The sequence below is a fragment of the Neopelma chrysocephalum genome, unplaced genomic scaffold (assembly GCF_003984885.1).
Source record: "Neopelma chrysocephalum unplaced genomic scaffold, ASM398488v2 Primary Assembly neopelma1_66, whole genome shotgun sequence".
NCBI classification, from domain to species: domain Eukaryota; kingdom Metazoa; phylum Chordata; class Aves; order Passeriformes; family Pipridae; genus Neopelma; species Neopelma chrysocephalum.
The window spans coordinates 13,564,008-13,590,831 of record NW_020897725.1 but is presented as its reverse complement, the minus strand read 5'-3'; the positions used below and the strand labels follow the sequence as shown (position 1 = coordinate 13,590,831).

Sequence of the window (26,824 nt, the reverse complement as noted above, 5' to 3'; positions counted from 1 at the left end):
GATCTCCATCCCTTTTGCAGCTACTGCAGTTTTCCATCCAGGAAAAAATGTTCATGTTTTAAGCCTTCAAAACAATCCCAGAAAGTTCTGGGAAATCGCCAGGGGATTTATTTTGTATCTTGAGATAAATGTTTAAAGGAGTAAATCATGGTACACTCTGGGGAGATATATTAAAATCAAATGCATATGAAGCAGCACTGCAAAGTGTGTTAAGTTCTCTAAGACTTTAACTACTTTTTCCTCTTCGTTTCTCAATTTTCATATTAAAAGAAAAAAGAAACCCAAAAGCCAAAGCTGAGAAATTTTGAGGCAATGTTATGTGTTGAGGGAAAGCATTTTCTCTGCACTTATTGTAGGAAATACAGCCATGGTTTTAAGAAAGCTGCAAGATCTACAGGCAGTGTAAACCATATTTAATAAATAAATATCAAGAAACTAAAAAATACTACCCCAGACCATAGGAATATTGTAATTTAGAGTGTTAAGTCATTTTTCAAGAAAAAAAGTATTTGTTCTGTGGTTCTCCTTCTGCTTGGGGCCTGTATTTATTTGGACACAATCAAGTGTGGTATTTTGATTAAAGATGCTTTAAGAATGTTTGTTACTTTTTTTTTAAAAAACTTCAAAACTGTGCTATTAGCCAAGAACTCTATGTTGATGTTTAAAAATACCATCTAAAATTTTGATAAATCTGTATGTATAATCAGTCCCATAACTTGGCCTATGATTGTTTAAATTGTTTCCATGAACTGCTCTTTCCTGAGTTCACATCTTTTACTGTTTCTGCCATCTTGAGAGAATATTTACTTCTTGCTAAACTACATTTAATAGAGACTATATTGGGCAAGAATGTACACAAAAAGGTGAAGGGGAAGAAGAATAAAACTGGTTGTTTGGTGTTTTTCTAGGTCTGCCTAAAATAACCTTATTAGAAATAGTAGGGAAAATTCACTTTTAAATAAATATTGACAATTTTTGCGTGAAGTATTTGACAACATGGTATAAAAGTATGTTCAGCATGAAAACTAACTTTGAAGGCAGTGTTGCTTTAAAAAAAGAATGATTGCATTTTGGGATTGGTAAGTAAAGCCTAAAAAAAGCAGTTCCATACTCACGTTATTTTAACAGCATCCCCAAATGCTGCCATTTACGTGCAAGTTGTTTTGTTCCTCTAAAGCTAAATCGAGATTTGAAGTGATTGAAAGGCATGCTGTGATAAAAGCATGCATATATTCACTCTAAGACAATTTCAATTGTTTTATAAGAATACAAAGATATGTAAACATTTTCTGTGTGTGTGATTCATATATTCCCTGGAGGAAACATAATATATGGGTGATCTTTTCCTGATGGTCAGAAAGAGCAGTGATTACTAAATATTACTTGAAATAAGGTATAAGACTCTCAGGAAAAGAAATGTAACACATTTCCTTTTTTTTGGTGGTGTGGCTGATGTGTTTAGGTAAAGAATCTGAGAGTACTTGAGCCTTGATTAGATTTTCACTGCTAAACTACAAAATCTCAGGCACCAGAGGGCAATGTTGGGCAAATATTGCAGAGTTGTACAGTTCAGCAAACAGTGATCTTGAAAACGTCTTTCAGACATTCCAGATATGTCACTGTCTTTTAAAACTTACTTGTGTGGGTTAAGTTTTAAGGGTAAGTATCTTGATTTCAATTTATGTCTGTCAGTCTGAAGCCTAGTTGATGTTTATATTGATTTTTTTTCCATTTCGGTGAGTTTGAATGCTTTCTTAATATCTTTAGTTTTAAAAACGTGAAGTTTTACTGAACAGTAAAACTAAAAATGAGGGAAACAAATGCTGCCTTCTCCTTTTTGTATTACTGCACTTGAAGCTCTTTAGTTTCTAGTCCAGGCATAGTATGCTCTTAGTGGAGGTGTTTTGGCATTTGCATTGTGTTTGTTCTCTAGAAAATCTTTGTTTTCCTGGTTTGCATTAGATAATACTTAGGGGGCCCTGTCAGTTCTGTTTGTTTGCATTTGCTGTAGCTGATAGTAAACAAGACATTGGAGGTTTGTTTTTTTTTTATCATTGATTTTGTGGGACTTTAAGTCCTTGGATGAAAGTTTTTAGTTGAGGTGAATCCTGAATAATTAAAATGTATTTGAATACTTGGCTAAGTGATAATTCAGTGTTTTTTTTGACTAAAATAATCTTACAAGGCCTTCTTTACCTGTTCCAAAAGTGAGTTTCGGAGAGTGTGTGTGGGGTCACCTTTTGTTTATGTTCTAAGATTTGCTTCAGCCAAAGCAAAAGCAGAATTATTGGGATGAAGGCTGAGGCTACCTCAGTATTGAAGTGTGAATGTTCACCCTGTTTCTGTGGGGTGAATCCCACTGGAAGGATTAATGTGGAAATCAAACAGTGTCAGTGCTCTCATACACAGGGTGGTGAATATATAGGAGGATAAAATTAGGTTTTACTTATGTTTTTGTGGATTGTTTCTGACAGCTTAAATCTCCACATGAAACTGGAAGAAAATGAAAATTCGGTAGAAATGGGGGTTTGACAGAGTATTTTCTTATAACTCAGGTAAAATGATGAAATTGCATTTTGTGCAGCAGATAAGAGTTCTCTAACTCAGCTTTCCACAAAGCAAGAGTAGCTTTGGTTGAATTCAGTATTGCCTCAAGAATGTCAAGTCCACAAAGAAGTAACTGCTAGAATGAAAGATTTCATAGCTTTTGGATATATTATAATCTTGATGACTTCAGATCTTGAGTAGAAGAGAAATTAAGAACCTGTCAAACCTGCTTGGTTTGCTTTCTCAAGCTTCTGGCGTGTTTTTAGGACCTTGCTGTTAAAAATCTTAGGTGAAAAGCATTTCCTTTAATTGTCAGTTTTGCAGAAGGCACTGCCTTCCAAGGAGGGAAGAAATTCTGAGAATGGCTTTCAATTTTGTTCAGTTTTTGAGTGGTGGTGGCTTGATTTTGGTTCCTATCTAGGAATTGCTTAAAGGAGAGTTACTGGTGGTTAGTCCCAGGGAGAGTCAGGCCATTGAAGACTTCATGTCCACAACAGGTCGAGTGTCAGTCACTGACTGCGTAATTCTGGTAGTGCCATTTGTATTTCTTTAAGTACTTATTACACAAGTGTCAATTATCCTAATTTGTAATTGAGAACTAGAAACAGAGGGGGTTGGCCTCCCTTTACAGCTGTCGGGAGCAGCAGAGGTTCACCCTTCAAAACTCAGTTGAATTATAAACCAGGCAGTCAGAGGTGTTTTCAGAGGGAAGCAATGCTGGTATTCTGGCACTGTGCAGGTAATGTTGCTGCTGCTTGAACTCCTTTTTCAGTCTTCAGTCTCTGAGTTTTTCTGTGGCTCAAACCATGAACTTTTTCATCTGTCTTTACAAAAATAAAAGGTTCCTCTTTCACAGCGTTCTGAGGTCTCATGAAGCTGAGACTTAATCCAGTTGTGCTTACTGCATTAATTGGTGGAGATATTTGTGTAGCATCTTTATTTAAACATAAAAATAAATATATATGTGTATACAAAAACAAATGGTAACTTAGATTTACATGCTTTCCAGCATTAAGTTTCCTACTTGTAACAGCACATTCTGTTCTCGAGCATCTTAAATTCATTAACTGAGCTTAAAGAGAAGCTCCAGCCTACTAAGGACAGTAATGCTGTGTTTAAAAGTTTCTTAAATACATTTTTTTTTTCTGCTTCATTTCTTGTTCCGTGCCATGTTTTAAATTTAGGATGCTGAAAGATTTCTCTGACACTAAGGGAGTAACTACAGGCATCTAGGCTTGAGCAGGGATCAATTTAGGAAAATGAATGCCTTATTCCAACTCACTGAAATGTTTAGGCTGGACAGTAAAGCTAGACTTGCTCTGTTATCTGTAAATAGTAAATGTTTTTCCCGATAGAAAATATTTTCTGACTGGGTAATTAAAGCTAAGCAAGAGCTGCTGTTGATGTTTGATTTCCACTGTCCAAAATATATCAAATACATAAGTAAGGTCACAGGTATGATTAAATGTAGGTACAAAACAGCACCGTGCAGCTGATATCACTGATTCTTTTTGCTATGCTTGGGTATTAATTTTTATTAGTGTTTCATACATCATTCCCACCTCAGATCCTGAAACTCGTTTCCCTGTTGAATACAAATCTGGCTGCACACTGCAGTCACTGCAACCTCAAACCCAAAATAACTGCTCTGAGCAAATCGGAATAAATCATCAAATTTTGGGTGATGCAATGCAAGGGATTAAAATATAAGTACATAGCATAAAAATGTAAGTGTATATGTATATAAGATGTCATAATGGATTTATCTCTGCGATGTGGCTTTTTCAGGGTCTCTTGACAACTGGAGTGGAATTTGAATCTCTTCCTGCAGCTCTTTCCCTGCCTGCAGAATCTGGTCTCTATCCTGTGACTCTTGTTGGTGTTCCCCAAACCACTGGGCAGATCACTGTCAATGGTAAGGAATGTCTCCAGTCACTCTTTGCTGAGCAAAACAACTCATGTTTTACCCCCCTGTGGATTGCATGAGTTTCTGTGCCATGTATGCATTCCCCACTCTGAATTCTCCTCAGTAAGTAAAAGAAAAAAATGCAAGAGAAAAGGACATCTCTTTTCTGTGCTAGACTTCATTAAAAACAGCCCGATAAATCACTTGGTTGCAGCAGCAGTAACAAACACATTCTTACAGTATCTCATCTATGAGAGGGGAAGGATAATGAACTCCAACTCCCCTTTATTAATGCTTTCATTTGGAAAGCTTCTGAGGAGGATTACTTGAACTTTTTCCTGAGAATGCAGAAGATAATCTTGCGGTTCTCTTTTTCTTAATTAATCGTGTTCAGGCGAGATTACAGAAATTTTTGCAGATTGCTTTTGTAGAAACAATTTAGCCTGTGTGTGTGTAGTCTATTGCAGTCGAGATATCGTTTCATTAATGAGCCTAAATAAAACTGTGTTTGTAGTAAGTAAGAAAATTAAAGAGCTTTTTCAGAAGATGAGCAACCGAGTCTCCTAGAAAAGGAGGTATGTGTGGAGGTGATGGATTCGTCACATAGTAGGACTGAATCATCTTACCAACGAAAAATTTTAGGTACATGTTCCTGTTATACAAAGTTACAGGACAAGAACCATTTTAATAAAGTGAAACACTACAAGAAGATGGCTTTGAACTTGAAGAAACTCTGTTCTCGCTGAGTTTTTCTTAAGTGCTTTTCAGTCTGCTCGTAAAACGATTTTTCATTTGATTTTTTTTCAGAAACTATTTCAGTAAATACAGAACAGCATCAAAACATTCAGAACATTCGTGCTGTAGTTTTCTGCTTTTAGACCCACATACTAAAAATGTGCTGCAAGTAGAGGAGTTGATTTTGGTACTTGCCAGCTGTTTGTGTGTCAATGTATCAAATTTTCCTTCAGATATAGCTCATAAATATTGCCTGGTAAGGAATTGGGTGCACAGGTACTTTTCTACTAAATTGAACTTTCAGAGGGTAAGTTTTGGTCTTTCGTGGCAGATGTCTGTGTGTATGCATGTATATTTTTTTCCCTAATAATTTCCTTTAGGATTCTTTTATCCTTCTGGATACAGTTGAGATTCTTTCCTATAAATATTTTTTGGAGGAAATAGGAAATTGTTAACATACGTTGAAGGGTAACACGTTTTATGAGCACCAGTGAATTGGTGATGAGGTATAAAATAGTGGTCTCTATACTGTGACTTGTGATGTTGATCTTGTGAAAAATTCCACATAACTTACCATAATGCACTGAATGCACAAAAATCACAGGCTCTTAACAATTTCTTTTATTTGACATGTCACAGGTGCAGAGCTGTACATGTGTGTTGTTTGTATGTCGTTGTGTGGTTATAAGTGAACCTTGTACGTATTTTGTGTGCTGTGAAGAGTCTCCCGGTAATCTGAGTACTTTTAGACCTTCCAAGAAAAAAATAAAATTCACAACATGCTGGTGTTTTCTTCTAAACATCAGGTTACCATACTTCAGTTTTTGGAGTCTTCAGCGATTGCCTTCTGGACAATCTGCCAGGAGTGAAGACCAATGGCTGCACTGTTGAAGTCATTCCAGCTTTGCCAAGGCTGCAGATCAGCACCTCCCTTCCAAGGTGAGAAATTAGGTTGACTGGTGATTTTATGTGGTTTTATTTAAATGTTACTCACATGCTGATTAAAACCTCGATCATATACAATCAGTGATTTAATAAACTAAGACATAAACTGTACCTGTGCTGTTTAGTCTAGAATATAAACCCAAGTTTTTTTTTTTTTCACTTCCTGAAACCATACAATTTCATAGAAAATATTTTGAGATTTAATTAACTGAGGGAGTGTAATGGTTAGTCATTATTAAAGTCATGCTTTTAAAAGAACTAATCTCTTAAAGGCTACAAATTCATAAAATCTTGAAGTAAAGAGGTGATCCATGTTAGATCTTTTTTTTTCAAATGGAACAAACCCAGCTCTTTGAACCTGAACTCCTGTGTAATGATCTGACCTTGTCATCATTCTGACAACCCTCTTCCGGACTTGCTTCAATAAATCAATATTTCCGTGGTTCAGGAGGGGCCCAAACTCAACCATAATACAAAAGAAATACCTTTTAGAGGTACAGGAAGAATCAGCTAAAATACCTTCCTTATACACTCACCCAGAAGGACACAGTAGTACCACATGTGGGTTGTTGGTGTGGGTTTTGTGAACTTTTTGGTTTTTTGTGAAGAATGTGGCTGACTAATTCCTGCATTTTGGAGACACCTGGTGAGGCACTGATTCAATTCCATTTCTGAAGCTCTTCAAGGTACAAGAGCATTCACCTACATGTTGATCATGATATCTCAGTCCTGCCATCCATCTGCTGTTTGGCAAAGAGTTGTAAAAGTAGAGAGTTTCAGGGTATTTTTTGTTTTGTGTTGTTTTTTCTTTTTTTAAACAATATTCCTTTTAGCTGTGGAGCAGAAAACAGCCTTTTGTAACTTACTGCCTTAATAGCTCAAGTGCCACAGGGGTTGTTCTATTGTTTGGAAAATCTCAGCTCTGTTTATGATCCTTAGGATGATCATCAGTATTGTGTGATACAAAGAGTTATATATGTGTGTATATGTATGAAAATTTCTTTAAATTTATTTTACTGTGTTCTTCACTGTGACTTTCAGATTTTTCTGTGCTGAATTCTTCTTTCCTGGTGTGGGATGGGCCATGTTGATGGCACTGTATTACAAAACTATGAAAGTAATACCTTAATGAAGACAGCAAAATAATAAAATGCTGCAGTTGGGTTACATGTTGGTAAATTCCCTCTAAAAATTCTGCTAGAGATGGAATTTGTGTAGTTTGGCTGTAATCAAAATTAGTATTGGCTATTGAAATACAGAGGGACTTGCAAGTATTCTTAAATGAGTATAATATCTGCTCTTTGTCAGTATATGTTCAGCTGATAATGTGGAACATTATCTGCTGGAGCTGAGCTGACTTGTCTTAATTTTTTGCAAAATGTATTTATTTTTTAAGTATTTGAGATAATCTTGCTGCTGTATTTATTGCCTTGCTTCATTGTAGGAGAAAGTGCTGGTATGTAGGAAAAGGTTTGTTTGAAATGACAAGGGTTTATAACTGTCTATATTTTTTCAGCAGTTGACCTAATAGTAATTTTGGGGGAATAGTCATATCAATAGTAATTCCAGGCCTTCCTAGGCAGATCAGAATGTCTTGTTAGAACTATAAAATATTTTTTTTGTTGATCTGTGTCTTGGGAGATCAATTAAATAAGCACAGTTTAGCAGAAGCTGCAATGAAGTTTGCTGTGGGTTGGGAATAATTTTATTTGTATATTTTTTCATTGTTATATGTATCTATAATTATAGATTATATACAGATTATTTATGAATTAATAAATGTATTTGTGCCATATATTAAATATCTATGTGCCATATATATTATCAATGTATGGAATTATTGTAATAATGAGTAAAACAGTCTTGCGGGAAAAAATCTATAAAGTAAGAAAATTGAGGGAAGGAAATGGCAAATTTATAAATAAAATAATAAAAGACTTCTAGTATGGATAAACTAGGACAAATATCAGTTATTTTCACAAGAACAGAAGGTTTGGAAGCTGCAGGCCAGTGTGCCACGTGCTAGAGGTTTTTCTCTTGCTGAGCACTTCTAATATACTGAAATAACTGTGCAATACTGTTATGCTCAAAACCTTGTTTATGGGCAAAGAGGAATCTATAAGACTTTATTCTTTGTATTAAGTAATAAGAATATACTGTTTGTAAATCCCGTGTGTTACCAATCCCATCCAGGAATCATTATTAGTGCAGATGCAATTATTACAGAAGAAAGAAAAAGAGAAAAAAATATTCTATCCAGAAGAAGAATCACTAATAAACACATGTACACTTATACAGCAATTGAAAGCACCGTTTGTTTTGCTTTTTCGGATGCAATTCCCTGATACTTTTGTCTAAATATGAGGGGAGAAATTCCTTCTTTCCTGTCACTCCACACGCCCGGATTCCAGAGTGCTGCAGTGATAACGATCCGTGACAGGACATTTGAAATGATCAAAAGATCCGTGTTTCGAGTCCTTGTCGTGGATGTGCTCTGAAAGACTGAAATCTGCTCCTGTTTGTGGAGGGAAGGGAGGACAGGGTGGAAGGGAAGGATAGCAGGAATACCTGCCAAAGGAAGTTACCAAACCTGGATTTACCAACGGATTTATTGGTCATTAATCTCAGTAGCTTTTGTCCTTGTGTCCTTCTGACCACTTTGCATTGGCACAAAAAATCCAGGCAGAGACCTCTACCCATCTGCCTTGTTCTGCAACCTCCTTCCCTCCTTCCTGCTCTAAAGAGTTCATTTCTAGTCACTATTTCACCTTTCACACAGGGAATTTCTCCCATGAGGTCCATGCCCTGCACTGTCCACTGAAACTGCTCATTGTAATGACCTACTCTTCCTTTTTTTTTTTTCTCCTCTTTTCCCTTTCTTACAGTTTCTGCAGCAATTTTAACCAGCTTTCACAGTTAGGAATACATATTTTATACTGTTTGAAATCTGACTTGTCTTATGCATAAATTATTAACTTTTGTTTTAAAAAATGACCCTGGCTTAAATGAGAATGGAAAGTAATATCTAATCTTCAGAGTTTCAGAGCTGTAGTTTCTGAGTCTTCAAAGAATAGTTAATAGAGTAACTTGAACAGGCTTTTAACATTTTCCTCACAGTATTTTGTTTGTCTGTGTGTCACATTTTGTAGGTCTGCTCATACTCTTCAGCCTTCTTCAGGGGATGAAATCTCCACTAACGTGTCTGTCCAGCTTTACAATGGAGAGACCCAGCAGCTCATCATTAAATTAGAAAATATTGGGACAGAACCACTGGAGAAACTGGAGGTCACAGCAAAAACAGTCAACACCAAGGGTGTGTATGCTGATATATATTTAGAAATAATAGTGATCACTTCTCTAATAAAAGGGGAACTAGTTGTTTTATGCTTCCAGCTCAGTTTAGACTAAATATCATAGTCCTTGTTACAGAACTGATGTGATTCAGTTTGATTTTACCATAGAAATGAAAGAGAATGTAAGAAAATATAGAAAGAAAATGAAAGAAATTGTAGAACCATCTGCATGCCAAAAGGTCACCTGCTTTTTGGAAATCTGTATTTCTTTTTAGTGTTACTTGGGGAGAAATTCCTCAGGCAATAGCTAGTGAAGAGGAAGAATATTGTGTCTAAATTATTTTCTCCTTATGTCTAAATATGCTGATTAGTTCATTAAATAAATTACCATTAGCAGTAATGTTGTCCTACTTGAGGGAGTGGAAATAAATAAGCATATTTCTATCTTACTCAGTGAGCAATAAGAAAAAAATGGGATAGAAGACTTCAAAAGGCAAGGCAATAAATAAAATAAGTTATTGTGAGTTAAAAGAACAATTGAAGCTCTGGAAGAAATACAGCACATTGCTTGTGTACACTTAATTCTCTTTAAATACTCTTTCCATGTTAGTATTAAAAAGTAGTCTGATGGGTGAATCCTGCTTTTGTTTTGTGATGTATTTTATTTTTTTTGGTTTGTCCTCTGAGACATTGTTATGAGAATGATATTAACAGAAGAACTACAGGTGACAAGCAACATAATCTTTACTGACAGTAGAAATACTTTATTTTATTGCAGGCTTTATTCTGTCAGTGCCAGAGCATTAAAATGCAGTGTGATACCTTGTGATTTTTGTTCATTTCAGTATTCAAGCTCATGACTTTTTTTTATAACAGAGTATCCTCTTCTCTGCAACCTGAGAGAATAGGAGTTGCCAATCATCTCAAAATAGATTTTCGGTCTGAGACTTGTTACCAGGAATAATTTTACAAGTTGAAACGTATGATGACTTACTGTTCTTATTTCAGTAATTCCAACATGCTCCTCCTGTGCCAAGTGCTGGATGTATGGGATGGGAGGACCAAAGAGAGCACTCAAATGGGGAATTTCATGTAATGAAATGTATTAAATGTTGGAATATATGGGCACACGAGTCACATGTTATTCAGACTCTTTGTACGGAATGTTACACAGTTAATTGGTTCAGAATGTTGAAAAAGAGACTCATGCCAACTTTAAAATCATCTCTCCATTACAACTTTTGTTAAAAACAATGGGGAAAAAGGAGAAGAGTTGATAGACTCAACTGTGAGTTTAGTAAAACTTCTAATTGTACTGGATCCTGTATTGTTTTCCTCTATATGAAATGTTTCTTTATTGGAAAAAGGAAAATTTCTGATTAATAAGCTCTAAGCATGCATCCTCAAAAAACGTAATACTTGAATCCCTGTCTCAGAAAAAGAGAAATGAGAGTGAGTTTTGAGATGCACTGAGTGATACTTGTTCAGAGAGTGTGAGAACTCTGCCACCAGAATCACAGAATCGTAGATGTCCATATGGGCAGGGACCGCTGGAAATCACCTTAACCTTCTCTTGAAAGCAGAATTTGGGATTAGCTGATCCAAGGTCCTGTCAGGCAGAATCTTCAGTTTTTTGCACTGTCTCACAGAAGTGAAATGCACCCCTGTGTTTGGGACTGTCTGCTCGAGATGAGCCACGTTAACGGAGGAAAATACAGCCTGAAATAAGTGTAACTTTGTACACGACTGTGTTGTGGGTACAGCACGAAGTGCTGGAAAAGGCTGTCCATGGCAAAGAACTGATGGTCCACATTAAGCATATAATAATTATGTTATTTCAAATGTGATTGCATGTAAGTGTCGCAGAGGATCATAGGATCAATCATTGCATGGTTTTGGGTGGGAAGGGACCTTAAAGATCCAACCCCTCTGCCATGGGCAGGGACGCCTTCCATTAGACCAGGTTGCTCCAAGCCCCATCCAACCTGACTTTGAACACTTCCAAGGATGGGGCAGCCACAGCTCCTCCAGGCAACCTATGCCAGGGCCTCACAACCCTCACTGTAAAGAATTTCTTCCCAGTATCCAATCTCAGCCTGCTCCCTCTCAGTTTGAATCCATTCCCCTTTGTCCTGTCATTTCATGCCCTCAAAGTCCCTCTCCAGCTCTGTTGTATCCCTTTGGATACTGGAAGGGGCTCTAAGATCTACCCAGAGCCTTCTCTCCTCCAGGCTGAGCAGCCCCAGCTCTCCCAGCCTGTCTCCAGAGCAGAGGGGTTCCAGTGGCCTCCTCTGGACTCATTCCAACAGGTCAATGTCATTCATGTGGTGGGGATGGACCTTTCCCTTTTTTCATGGGCTCTCTTCCATTTTAGTTATGATCATAAATTGGTACAAAACATTGTACAGTGACATGGGATTCTGGTGATCAACAGGGAACTAAAGATTTGTAGCAACAGCAGCTGCTTCTGGTCAGTGAATGATACATGCATGGAACTAATGGGGGTACAACATTAAACCATCTCTGATAGCAACACAAACTCCTGATACCACATATGAAGTTGGGAGCATATGCAGATGCTTATGGACTGTCCGTAGTGCATTAAGAAGTTTTCTCTTGGGTGTTCTTTACTAGTCCCCAGCTGAAATGTGCCTGTGATTTAAGCTGCTCAGGGTCTTCTTGAGAGCTGTTAGACCTTTTCATCTGCCTGACCACGGCTTGCCTACCACCTTGGGAGCCCATGAGAAATTGTCTGATTTCAGCCAAATAAAAAGAGCTTTCAGTCATCCCTTGTTTCACCTGATTTGCTTCAGTTCTTTCAGTCTTGGCAGTTCCTCATAAATCTCTGGCAGGTGCTGCAGGCCTGCCTGTCTGACTTCCATTTCCCTACCTTCTTTCTGGGGCCACAACTTTTAGCACAAAGATGAATGCTGCAAAATAGCAAATATTCTGTTTTGTTGTTGTTGGAATTACTGGATGGGATTAGTGACCTGACCTCCTCATTTGTTTTGTTAGCTGTTACAGTCAGTCACTTTTCTGGAGGAAGCTGACTTTTCTGGCATTGTTTTCAGTGATATTTTGCTAATGAGAACCTCTGGAGATCAGACTTTCACACTTGCTTTCCCTTACTTCCTCTCTTCTGTTACTTTCAGGTTCAGTTCTCTGGGTTTTCCACTCAGATAAATGAGCAGAACTTGCAGCTCACCCTGTGCAGTTCAGAGAGGACATCACAGGGTTTTTGAGTCCTTTAGCAGCTGTGTGTTATTGGAGCAGGTCCTGAGGCACATCAGCAAAAGGGACTTGTCATGCTGCCACAATGGGCACGTCTGTCATGGCTCTTAGTGTCTCATTGCACCATCAGTCTGCCAGGCTGTGGTGTCTGTGAGTTGGACATCACACATACACGCTGTCAAGGTGAACTCTGTGTTACCTCGTATTGTCCCTCACCAGTTCAGTCCTTTTTTTGGAAAGATGACATGCAAAGCTGGATGCCTTTCCCACCCTTTGTCTCCCGTCAACTCTTGTCAGAGGCTTGTTATGTCTCAATTAGGGAGTGTAGTCCAAAGGCTTTGAGAACCCAACTATTTGATGCATTCAGGGGCAAATGTAACACTGATGTTTTCATCTTGAGGCCCTGAGAAGAGCACACTAGGCATTCTTAGCTCTAGACCAGCTACACATGCTGAATGAGCCTGAATCAGGAAGGAAAACCTCACTGACCTTTCTTAGAAGTGACTGACCTCTGGAATTTAAACATAGAGAAATAAGTTCACCTGTATTCTTCCTGTGGTCTTTGAACACATCTACCCACAGCCTCAGCTGTTCTGCTGTGCCAGACCATAAATGAAAAGTCTGCTCTGAGGTCCAGGCAACCCATTTGAAGAACTGTGAATATCCTGGAATAGATCTATTTACCTTTTTTTTTTTTGCTAAAGAAAACAAACAAATTGGAGTGGGGTTGTGTTCCATGGGGAGAGGTGAATGCAGGCAAGGCTTTTCTGCAGTCAGTCCAAACATCCTTATGAAGACAGGACAAGGAATGTGGGTAATCCAGCCCCATCCAGCTGCCACTGTTTGGGTTTCCCAGGTCAAGTCTTTTCCTTTCTGCCCCCACCAATTGACTGAGATCAGGATTTTGCATGATTCTTACTAACTCTTTTTTCCAGTCGTTAGAGCAAATGGTTCCTCAATTTAGAGCATTTTTTCCCTCCTGTTAGGGATAGTGTCTAATTTTCAAGAGGAAACTCTGCTGGAAACATTTACATTGTGAAGAATGTAACAAGACCTGCAGTTTCATTGCTGTCTACCAGGTCTTGGGGAAGTTAAGATGTATAAATGCCAATGCCTGTGCCTTCAGAACTGATAGTTATTTTGGGGTGCAAAAAGCCAGATTTACCAGGGGACTTAAGACTGAAAAGAACTGAGGAATTGAGGTTCTTGTGATTTCAAAAGACCTTTCTATTGAGTTTCTCTATGCAAAATGTCAGCGTGGATTTTTTTTTTTTGGCAGACCTTAAAATCTATTAAGAGTTAGATTGGCTTAGAGTAGGCTGAAATTGGGTTGTGAGTAAGCTGTTGTATGATATTTGTTACGATTTTAGTGATTTAGTATCCAGTAAAATGATGAAATAAGCTCTTGACTAACAATTGCTTGTATCATCAGGTGTTTGCTAAACACAACTTTGGGACTTGAGAAAGAACTGAATGCAGCCTTGCCCCAAATTAGTCTCCCACTGAACTGAAAGGCCTGAAGCCAAAGTATAATTTACTGTAATAATGATTCCTGAACAAGGTGAACATTATTAAACTGTAAACTAGTGTCAGATAAACCTAAACAAGATTATTCTCTGCAGCTTAACTTTTGGCTCAAGCATTTAGATCTTCTGTTGTAATTACAGGTGTTAATTAGAGAGTGTCTGCAAGGGCTATTCTCACTTCAAAAGTCCTTTCACTTGTAGTATCTTCAAATAAATTTAGTTAATGAAAACACATTTTGGAAACAGTTTGGTGCTCAAGTGCTTGGGATATGTCCTTCATTTTTCATGCTGAGGGAAAACATTCCTTCAGTATATTGGTTTTCTCCCTGTCAGGAAAAGGGTGTAGAGATTGCTGTACTTACTAAGCCCCTTTTATTTCTTGAAAATAGAAGAAAATCAGAACAGTGATATCGTTACAGCTAAATCATTAGATGAGGTGGAGGTGACTTTAAGGAAACAATTATTACGATTTTTTATTTTTACCTCATCTTTGTCCTTATTAAGGAGTCTGTACTATTGATTTGATGTGGAAAGGCACAAGACAACACCTGATGGTCTGTGAGAAAAATATATTTCAGGCAAGGCTGTTGTTGTTTAGGTAGTTAATGAAAAAATATTCTCTTTTTTTTTCCTCCTTCCCTAGAAGGGGGACAGTTGTTTCTGAGCAAATCAACATAATTTGGAATTCTAATTTCTTCTTTTGAGAGATCCTTTATTCTAGGTTGCAGTTGTTTGGGCAGTCTGCCCACTCTGTTTTCTCCCACATGGATCTTAAGTGATGGTTTTGGAAAGGTTCAGAGATGCCTCAGATCAACCTGCCCTTAAATCCAGTAGCCTGGTATGAAGTAGAGATGAACTGTGTGACTTGCAGTGGTCCCTGTTTTGTAAAGCTCTGCTCAAATGGTGCTTAATTGAGCCTTTAGAAGAATTCTCCAGTGTACGTTGCAGATAGTATGTTTTGCTACAATAAATTAATAAATATATTTTTAGGATTCTCCCAGTCAAACCATCATGCTTATTTTATGTATTAATAGACTTCTTTTTGTAGTGTATGGTCTTGCAAAAATTAATGAATTTATGAATGGGGTGATTGACCCTGGCCAGAACAGAAGCCCCCATCCAGTATTGATGAACAGTGAATATTGGGGTTTTTTCCTCATATTATGTCAGATTTAGGAGAGAGGAGCTAATAATTACAGATGCCCCATCTGATGTAGACCAGTGATAAATAATTCATTGGACAAATATCTTTTAAAACAGATTAATCCTGTTTGGCAGCATCCTTCATGTTTGGGTCTTGTGTATTTATACTTCTCAGCTTTAAGAAAGGACTTTATAAAAAAAATTAAAACAAATAGGCTTTTTAAACCTCTCCATTGCTCAATAAGTAACTAAATAATGGTGTTACAGGTGCTTCAGAAATTTAACTGATTTAGTTTGGTGTAATATTTTGATGAAATGTTCTCTGCACTGATGTGACACTTCCTGGGTTCAAGTCTGTATGATTCAAAACTACATGAACTTTTAGCACCCCTTCAGCTGCATTTGAAGTGTATATTTAATGGTGGCTATTGTGCAATGTTTTTTTTCTGGTAGTCATCTTCACTCAAATTCATGTTTTGAGCTTTGTGATCTATGTGCTTCCAGTTCAGTGTCAGTACCCAGTAACTTCTCTGGGTTTCTAGTGTTACATTAATTTTTAATACCTTCATTCTGAATATTTTAAGCAGAACGTGACAATGTTAATACTCTCTACAACAGCTCTAAACTGAAACTTCCTTAATGCAGGGGTTATGTTCATGAAATATTTCCTTATTTTGATACAGAGAAGCTGTATGGGGAGTTCCTGAGTTGGAATCTAGAAGATACCCTCTCCCAGTTTCCTCTAAAACCTGGAAAGATTGCAACATTCACTGTAAACATTAAAGTGAAGCTGGACTTTTCATGCCAAGAAAACCTTCTGCAAGATCTCAGTGATGGTGAGTTTTTAATTTCTCCTTGTTTAGGATGGTGTTATGTACTTCTGGGAAACACTTCTCTGATTGCTGTGCCTTTTGTGCTGTGTGTTTGTATATTTGTGTCTTGTAATGCAAAGACAACCCTTTGCTGAGCTGTAGGGATTGAAGAGGGAATTTTTGTGACAGCTCTGGGCATCACAGTCTGACCTGACTTTCCCACCACAAGGCCTTGCCCTGCTATCTTTTTAAATCTTTCTTGACAGAGTGTTTTTGATGTCTCTTTGTATCCTTGCCTCATGAAGACAAAGAAAAATAATTTACAAATAATAGTGGGCTTTAAAGAGAAATAACAGTGGGTTGATTATTTAGTTATACACGATTGAAGAATTCTTAGTTGTTGCTGAATGTGGTTTTGCGAGAAGTGACATCCTGAAGTGTAGGGCATAATCCCTCTAATATTTGTACTGTAGAGAAAGTCTCATGTGCTTAAACTTATTTTGAATTAAAAAAAAGCCTCAGTGTTTGCTTGTATTAGAGTTATTTGGAATTACAATTACCAGATACTTGTAATAAGGATTTCCTTTTTATGATAAATGCACAATCTCGCTGAAGTAATTGTTCTACTCTGTATTTTTTCAATTGCCTGATATATTTGCACTGATTAAATTAACTTGACAAAACAAGATATTCCTGTATTTAAAAAAAAAAAAATCAGTAGTATTTGGATTTTTTCCCAGGATCCAATTCCAGGTATATATTACCATTATAAATGATCTTAAAAAAATAAATTTTTTTAGTATAGGAAAAATACAACATAATTACATGCAGAGCTTATTCAGGTTGAATAGGACTGATTTCTGTGAGTTATCCTGCAAATGCATTTAGACAGAAATTATATTAATTGCTAGTAATGATTAAAAGGCTTCTTTGTTTTTGAAACCTCCCTGCTGTAAAATAAAAAAAATCCTAAAAATATTTTAGGACTTAGCTGCACAAATCCCGCAGTGTTGCTACACTAAGGTTTACTTTAGAACCTTTTGAAAAGGCTGATAGTGGAGGAAGAGCACACCCTGATATTGTGAAAAGAGAGGGGCCAAAGAAACGAGGTTTTGAGAAAAAACCCCTTGATAGGAAAAGCCCTTCCATGAAAGCTTTGTATATATATATGTATACACACATATATACACATACCTACAAAAATATATTTAATATGTCCTTCATTTGCCCAGTCTCCAAAAACCTCTGAAGCTGCAGTTGCCCAGCAGTTTTTCAGAAGAAATAACATACAGACAAATGCTGAAGGAGGAGGAGATAACACTCTTCTTGTATTTACACCAAGCAGTTGTGGGATTTAGGATTTGGGATATGTATTTGGACCTCTGTTGTTTGCTTGTATCCAGCTCTTATGAGACCATATATGAACAAAATCTTTGAACATTTTTACCTTATTATTTCTGCCTCCTACTCCTCTGAAAGTCTGTGTAACTGAAGCCTGGAAGCAATTCAGCCTTTCCTCGTTCAGTGATGATAAAGGAGTAGAATCTGCCAGTGCTTTGTTAGAACTTTGGTGTCTGTGGGTGCTGTGTGCTTTGGAAGTGTTATTACAGATGCTAAGTATATTGACAATTTAGCTGCTACTTTATTTTTTATGTATTGCTTTTAACGTCACAAATGCTGTACTTTCTGAAGAGGTGGGTAGGAGCTTGATGTGAAAAACAGTGAAGAGCCAGAAAAATCAATGGCAACTTTTAATCATAAGGTAGCTGTCGTACCTTTTTCTTTTGAAGACCAACCACAATTACAATGATGATCAAAATACTTTTGTCTCCTAAAAGTAATGCCCTTAACAGGGCATCTGTTACTTTCATCTCTTTTCATTTGCTGCTGAAATTGTTTCCTTTTACACTGTTTGTAATCAGGACATAGTACAGAAGGGATAGATTACTGATGCTTCTGATGATACACTTATCCAATTGGAAAGTAAACTAAGTTATCAATCAAAATTGCTGATCTAATTCCAGTGTGTTGATGCTATACTGTCTCATAAAGAAAAATGTTGGATGTTTTTCTAGATTAAAGGAAGCAAAACCACACGAGTGGCTGTGCAGGATCAGATCAATGGCCATCCAGTCTAATATCCTGGCTGTGATGCTGGCTGACAGCACATGCCTGTGGGAGAATATAGGGAAAGCTGTGCACATACACACTGCTTTGCTTTAAATTGTGCACATAGACACTGCTTTGCTTTAAATTGTGCACATACACACTGCTTTGCTTTAAACTGTGCACATAGACACTGCTTTCCTTTCAATTGTGCACATACACACTGCTTTGCTTTAGGCTTTTGGACTCCAACTGTTGATAGCTCAGGAGCTTCCAGAGCTGAAATATGGTTTCTCTGGTTTTAGGCACTGTTAGTCATCCTTAGTGGGTTTCTCTTTCCTAAAATTCTTCATTCTTCCCGTCAGCACTGTGCAATGTGCCATGGCAAGAGGAATCACAGCTAAATTAACTTTTTAGCAGCTTTGCACTGGCTGGTGTCCTTGTGTCCCCAGGTTTTTGTACTACATGAAAGAGGTAACAGTGCATCTTCTAAACATTGTACCTGCAGTTGTGATTTTATACATTTCCTGAGGTTATTGTCACAGCAGGTTGGAGATTCCTAATGACTTAGTTGTCACTTTTATGGAAACTATTCCACACATCAACCTTTTGAGCTCTCTCAGTTCTGTATGCTTGAGGGAGGCTGTACACACTGTTTAAAAGGTGATCTATGTATTTCTGTAGTGACCTAATGATGCTCTTTGTTTTGCTTTATATTACTTTCCTTATAATCATGCAGTAATGCACAATTTGTAATTTACTTTTTTGACTGGTGCTGAACATGGAGTTGGGAGATTCATGAATCTGTTAATCACAACTCCAGGATCTTGCTCCTGAACAGTAATGGTATGCTGAGAGCCTCTTGTTGTACATATGAGTTCAGGATTGTTTTTTCCCATTTATTTATTTATGCTGAATTTCATTTGACATTTTATTGTCCAGTCATTAAGTTTTGTAAGGTGCTAGTAGTCATGTCTGGGTTGGATAGGTTTCCATGCTGGGAATTGGGTTCGTGCAAATACAGCTCAATAACATGCCATATATACTGCAGAAGAATGTACTTCCCATTTAAGCCATCCTTTAGGGTTCACGTCACAGCCTGAGTTGCTTTGGCTTATTGTCTTTGGAATTAATGACTTTGCAAGCACTTAGAAGAGATGGGCAGGTGTTCTAGAGACACTTCATTAATTAGGATTAAGAAGATCAGGTCCTTCACTACAAGAAAGACGTTGAGGTGCTGGAGTGTGTCCAGAGAAAGGCAGTGGAGCTGGGGAAGGATCTGGAGCACAAGTGTGATGAGGAGCTGCTGAGGGAGTTGGGCATGTTTAGCCTGGAGAAGAGGAGGCTCAGGGGAGACCTTATGGCTCTCTACAACTACCTGAAAGGAGGTTGTAATGAGCTGGGGGTCATTCTCTTCGCCCAGGTAACAAGAGACAGCATGAGAGGAAATGGGCTGAAGTTGTACCAGGGGAGGTTTAGATTGGATATTGGAAGACATTTCTTCACTGAAAGGGTTGGAAAGCATTGGAAGAGGCTGCCAAGGATGGTGGTGGAATCACCATCTCTGAAAGTGTTCAAAAAACCCATGTGAATACGGGGACATGATTTAGTGGTGAACATGGTGGTAGTGCTGGGTTGATGGTTGGACTTGACAATCCTGGAGATCTTTTCCAACCTTAACGATTCTGTGATTCTATGTCTTGAAGCCAGTTGACCAAGATTTAGCGGATCCATGCAGGAGAGCTGTTTGCTGAAAATGCTAATGAAGTTTTGGATCTCTTGTCCCTCAGCTGGGTGCTTCAGGGTTTCTTTTATGTATGTCCTTGGTCCTCTGGTCAGGAAGGTCCTTATGTGTATTTAATTTGATTCTGCGATTGTTGCACTGTGTAAGACAAGGAGGAAACACTTGATCTGCTTGGTACAGCCAGGCCTGGGGAGCTGGAGCAGTAAGGTCTGTGTCACCTGCTAAGGTGTCCTGAAGAGGTCAACAGGATACTCACGTTATGAGCATGATGGATTCTCCTTCCCAGTTACTTAATTTCTGAAATCCAGCATTTCCCTGATGCTGAAAGGGATGAGAGCAACAGCTGCTCTTTCTGGATTGCTTGATACACAGTAACTTGTTAGTGGGAAGCAGGCTTTTAAAAAAGCTCCTGCTACATGGGGATAATGTTTTCCAAAGTTAATGAATTAATCTACAATGAGTACTTCATTATGTAAAATGTTAAGGTTCATTTATTCCGTGTATAGGGAACCTAAAGACAGGTGTGAGGGTATTTAAATTCATAAACTCATCAAAGGAACTAATTAATTACATGTTGAGAGAGAAGTAAATCTATGCTTAGGTCTCTCCTTCCTTTCTCTGGGGAAAAAAGGTTGCAGAGAAATAATAGCGTATTTCTAAAAGCACTGATCTTGAATATTTTTTCATATTGTTATGCAAGACCACTGCATGTTTCATACTCACTTTGGTGCTTTTCTGCTTAAATGGTCAGATTTTATCCACTTCAGAATGTTCCTGCACATATACAGCTTATAGACAATATATTTCCCAGTTTGAAAGGTACCTGCTTTGGAATTTAAATGACTCTTGACGGGTCTTCTGAGAAACTTGAGTAGCCTGGAGGACTCTATTAGGATAATGGTATCGCTGATGATGGTGATGATGGAAGTCTTAGGAGATGTTTCAGTATTATCATTTCCACGTTACTGTGCTTGGTTGCCTTTTAGCATTTAATAATTCAGAATAATCTTTTGAAGTGACTTCATTTCTAAGAATTTTTTTTGGCTCTGCAGTTTGAAGATGTCAGTTTGGTTGTACTGTTCATTTGAGTAAATGAGGTTTTTTTCCTTTTGTTTTGTTTTGTTAACCACAAACACTTTTGTGTCCTCCATGAATTCATCACTATGTAACTTTAAAAATAATTCTTAATTTTTGAGCACTTTTCCTACAGATTTCTTCTTGAATTTCAGCTTTAGTACTTACAGAAGATAAGGTACCTTCTTCTCTTCCAACTGCTTTTTAATCTAGATAAATAATCTTGTCTCATAATTTCACTGATACAGGCTGGGTTTTTTTAACAATATTTAAGTGCTATAGCACTTCAACCTGTATCAGTTGTACGAACCACTCTACAGATATGTAGAGAGATGGTGTTTCAGCCCCCAAATCTTAACAACACGAGTCAGAGAGCAATAAATTGATTATTGGCACATACAGGCATAGACCTCCCAGCCTGTTATGCTGTTCCCTTGCTGAGGCACTTTTAGCATCTAATGAAGTCTGTGTAAATAATCTCTAGTCTTTATTATGAATTTCTTTATACTTCATTTTCATGCATTCACCCTTATTCTAAATTGAACTTCCAGTTTTAGTTTGCTTACTTATCCTTACTGACAGTGCATTTGTTATTGTTAATTGTTGTCTTCAGAGGTAATGGACGTTTTGTCTGTGCCCTGCTCCTGGGAGCCGGGGAGCTGATGCATTCCCAGTAACTTTGCCTGGGTGCTGCTACCTGTGGACTCTCCTGTCACAGTCCCAAGGATGTTTCTGAGAGTGGGAAGAGCTGCATCTCAATGCCCACCCATAGCATAAAGGGTGAAATGGATTCCATTGCCTGAACTCTGTCTGCTCTTGTGCTACCCCCTTCTTTGTCACTGCAGAAAGCAAGTTTCTAGAACTCTGCCTACTTTTAGCAGAATATAATTCTCTTTTTCTGAGAAAGGAAAAAAAAGCATATTCAAGTTCAGCAAGCAGAGTCTGTCTCCTGTCTCAAGTTGTTTTTTTCTGTCGTTCTGCATGTTTAAAGCACTTCAAAGCTGTTACAGTGTTCTTATGAGATGTTGCCTACCAAGAGGCTTCTTGTTTTGAAATTTCTATCAGGCAATGGATTGACAAAATAAACAAATGGGTTGAGGGGACATTTAGTTTTCATATGTTATGATCAAGCTGTGTGTTTTCCAAAAGCTCTGACATAGAATCATGGAATGGTTGGGTTGGAAGGGTCCTTAAGAAGCCACAGCTCTCACGGGGAATATCCCCTGGGCTGCTGGAGGATCCCTGCTCCAGCAGGGTCTCTCCAGGGCTGGAGATCCCTACCCTAGACCTGCAGCCCCTCCTGCTCTCCTTGGAACGGGCTGCCCAGGGAGGTGGTGGACTCACTGTCCCTGGAGGTGTTTAGGGAAAGATGTGCCACTTGGTGTTCTGGTCTAGTTGACGTGAGGGTGTTCAGTCATAGGTTGGACTCAATGAACTCAGAGGCCTTTTCCAATTTAATTGATTCTGTGACTCCTCCTTGTCCTGCACCCCTCAGGGTCTCTGTGCTGCTGTTGGGTTGTATGAAGTTCTTCTGGAAAGAAGCAGCAGTTCAACCTAAAATCTTCTGTTTTCCATCTTATGTGACATTGTATTGCCAGTTACCTGTAGACTGCCCCGGAATCCAAACTTCTCTGGTGTCCTGGCATCAGTGGAACACTTTTTAAGTGTTTCCTTGCTGCTGAGTTTGAGACCACCGTAGTTGTGATGCACCTTTTGAAAAGTGTTTTCAATTTTGTCACCTGCATCAGGCCGTTGATTGTTGTACTGCACAGCATTCCATGGAACAGGAGCTGTCCCCTGCCACCTCTTCCTTCAGTGCTTAGTCAACGGGTTGTAGATCTACATGTTTAACTCCCTGAATGCACTTTCCCTCATTCAAATATGAAGTTGTGTGGGATTCTTCTGTGCAGCGTGCTGGGAAAGTGGCTAATGAAGTTAAATTGACAATTTACTTAACATTTGAGAGGAGAGAGGAAATGCCAGTAAGAGATTTTGCTCTGTTGTGACAGCAGTGACTGGAATGTTGGAAAGGCAAGCTGTGTTTTTGCAGTTACCATGGAAAAAGTGTTGGTCATGTGCTGTTACCATGGAAATATTCAACGTGGATTCTAGAAATTAGGAAAATTTCTGGACAGAGTAGAAAGACAATTATTCTTTTTATAGTACAAGGCTGCTCAAGCTGTTTAGCAGTAGGGATGGACGAAAGAAAACTGTGGAGGATTCAGCATCTTCATCTCTTTAAACTTCATGAGAGAAAATAAAACTTATGAAGTCTCAAAAAATACAAGTATCAATAATTTAAAACTGTGAACTGTTTCATTGATGCTCAATGTTTTCTTCTGCCATCATTAAGTTCTGTGAGTGCCACAGAAAGTTGATCACTACAATGGTTACCTTAGACTTCCCTTTCATCCTGAAGCAGCATAAATGTCTCCTTTGCTATAAAATCTCCTTTTTCAGGTGCAATTTAGAGATTCAAAATTTCTTCTTCCCAGAGAAAATGTTTAAACTATTGTCTTCTTTTTTCCACATCGAAAATGAAAATAAACTGGAGTTTTAAGAGAGTAATTAAGAAAGGCATTAGTTGTATGTCTGTGATGTTCTTTTAGGTATTATCTATTCCTTTCTCAAAGAAAAGAAAGCTCATGCCTTATAAAAATGGAAAATCTGAGTAATGCCATGCAGTTTTTCATGCTTCATTCTTTTCATGTTTTAATTTGCAATTTTATGCACCAATCAGTGTCAATTTTTCTTCTAAATATAGAACTAGTGAAAATCATTCATCAAGAAAAGAATATTTTTCCTCCATTAAAACTTTTAATTTTCATTAAAAAGAACTGGATTTCAAAGCCTGCAATCAAATGTATTTATGATGAGTTTTGTTGGCAACCTGTGTTGAACTTTTCAGTGTATTATTATTGCCTCAAATCTTAGGCTTTATTAATAAGTATGTTTGCTTTAATATCAATTGGCTTTTAAAGGATGCTGAGGAGGGGTTTGGTGCCTTAATTCTTGTGCAAGTTAGAAAAAAACTACTATTCCATGCCAAATTCACAGTAATGCTGCATAGCTATGGCAGGGTGTTCTCACCTGCCTGTCCTGCTGTCCCCCAGGAACTGATGCCACAGGATATTCAGTGCTAAGGTATGTTTTAAAACTAGTCAGTGAAGGAAACTGGAAGTAAAAGAATATGGGAGCACTGCCTTTGTTTTCTTATTTGGTTACCTGTGAAGTTGGATCTTAATGAAGCAAAACCATTTCATGCTCCTTCTTGTTCTTTTGGTTTCTTCTTTTGAGGAATGTATCCTCAGCATGCCCAGCTCTGAGTTCAGCCATGGAATTGGAATGTGGCATTAGCAAACAGAATTTGATAGGAGCGATTTAGGAAATATGTTTGGGTTTTGTGTAATAATTTGGTGTTTCCCATATGTTTAGCTATATGTGTTTGCTGCAATTTTTCTTGTATTTAATTGGTGGTTTTGATTGCAGTTACTCTGCACAGCATAAAGCAACAAAGTTCTGCTCTTCTCTGGACTTTGGAAGCAAATCTAAATAGTAAAAAACAGTGAATCTGGTTTTAATGTATGTTAAGGCTTCCTTATTTTGATTTTCCTGTTATTCTGACGCTTTTGATTCAGCAGTAATTTTCACACACTTTAATGGTTTGTGCTTAGAATGTTGCCTTGGTTGGATTGAGAAACCCAAATATGCTGCTGTGTCTTTATTTAGCTTCAGGTTACACAAGGTTGTTGGCAATAACAGGTCCTATTAAGTAGTCATGTTGTCTCTTATTGCTTTACTGTCTGCCAGTACCCAGACTGATAGTAAATACCAAACTGAGGACATTCCTCTAAGGACACCCATTCTTGTTAAGGTTTTGTTGACTTTTTCAGTGTAAACCTTAGTTCTGGCTTTATTATATGTGAGAAATATTTCATTTATTTTTATGTCAGTAGGTGTACAGAAACATGACTTCTCTATTTTATGCTATTTTCCACAATATATACTTGAAAAATGAATCCTCATACTGGAAATGAGTTTAAAGATCCTAAGCAGCTGAGCGGGTACTGCCATGGAAAACCACAAACTTTTATCTTTCTTTTATTTTAATATTGTAAATGTTTAAACTAATTTTATATTAGTAACTCTGACATCTCTGTTGTGATATTTCAAATGCTGTTGCTATCCTTTCCTGTGATCTTCCCTGAATTTTTGGTGTATTCTTGTTTGATTATTTTTGGCTTCTAGGGAAAACCCAACAAAATAATCTTCGTTTTACCTTTTTTTTGTATAAAATGTTAATATTACTTTTTGTGTCTTTTCTCTCCCTTTGATAATACAAACGTAGATTCATTGGAATAAAACATGGCATTAGACAAGCCAAAGTTAATTCCACTTATTCTGTTTCCAGATGGAATCAGTGTTACTGGACTTCCTCTCTCCAGCCCTTTCCGGCAGGTTGTCAAACCAAGAGTGGAGACTAAAGCTCTGAATCCACAGGAAAGCAGCAAAGTTGGTGACTTCAGTCACGTGAAGGTAAGGGGATGACATCAAACCAAGGAAAGCTGTGGTTTCCATCGTACTGTGCTGTGGGGTGTTGTATGATTAAAAAAGAAAGGTTTCCTTGTCTCATAAATATTTCCCTTTGAGTTTTGTGTGTGTGTGTGGTTTTTCAGGACAGCTTGGTGTTCTGTGTTTGGATTGTTTTATTGGAACAAACAAACAAAAGAGGTGAAGAAAGACGAGGCCAGCAGTGGAAATTGCAGAGCTGGTTATTGGTGTGGTGTACTCAGGGAACTTGTCAGTTCATCTCATGTGGCTTTCTCGTGCTATTTACTCTGTAGGAAGGTGCTTCTGTGTGAATCCTTGGGTTTCTTAGCGTTTTCTTGGCCTTTTAGTGATGTTCATGTAAGTAATAAAACAGAATAGTTGAGAGAGTCAAAGGAAAAGTAAATAAAAGTAGCAGGATGAAAGGACACTTGTGTAGGTGGAAGCTGTACTGTGCTTACAGAGAGGCTGCCCTGGACTAAAGCTGCTCTTTGCTTTTCTCTTGAAGATCTCACCTGTTCTTACCTCTTGAAGGTGTAAACTTGTTGTTTTGAGCAATGAAATGTTTAGCTTCATACTTATTTACGTTGATTATTTACAGTTCTATTGATCAATAAACAGGTAAAACTGTTATTTTTAAACAACGTTTATTTCAGACCATTAGCACTGCTAATCCATCATCATTTCATTCTGCAGCACACAAAGCAGGATTGCAGCACTGGAAAGATGGTCAAAAATTAATAAAGCCTTTCCTTGCATTTTATGACATAGCAAGGTATTTCCTAATTGTTTATAAATGTAAATCAGCACGACTGAGGAAACAGTCTGATACTTAAGTGGGTAAAATGCCCAGCATTGATGTTTAAGTTTAGAACTTTGTGCAGAATGTCTGATCTATAGACACTTCTGAGACATGGCAGCAAGGGGAATATTATTCCAAAAGAGGACTAAAAATATAGAAATGCAGAACTTTGCACCAAATACATAAAAAAAAGCGCCTTTTGGTTCCCTTTTTGCTTGTCAGCCAGTTGTCCTGGCAACCAAGAAGTTGCAGGTTCCCAATGATCCATGTGAATGGTACTACCAGGATGTTGGGGGGCTGTAAAGCAAAAACTTGGTTTTTAACAGTGTGTAGCAAAACACTGTGGTGGGAATGCTGGATCCTGTTGGTATGAATGAATTTTGATTTAATTAATTGGTATTTTGTGATGGAA

The 26,824-nt window shown here is 37.8% G+C and overlaps 1 protein-coding gene across 10 annotated transcripts in view; it reads left to right on the top strand.

The window, feature by feature from the left end:
- Positions 1–26,824, top strand: part of TRAPPC9 (trafficking protein particle complex 9) — a 459,142-nt gene that overhangs the window by 56,940 nt on the left and 375,378 nt on the right. For all 10 annotated transcript variants that reach the window (XM_027684410.1, XM_027684408.1, XM_027684411.1 and 7 more), the window contains 5 exons: positions 4,336–4,462; positions 5,995–6,127; positions 9,283–9,446; positions 16,010–16,162; positions 25,474–25,598. In XM_027684410.1, coding sequence (XP_027540211.1) covers positions 4,336–4,462; positions 5,995–6,127; positions 9,283–9,446; positions 16,010–16,162; positions 25,474–25,598 — 702 coding nt within the window. The remainder of the gene's footprint in view (positions 1–4,335; positions 4,463–5,994; positions 6,128–9,282; positions 9,447–16,009; positions 16,163–25,473; positions 25,599–26,824) is intronic.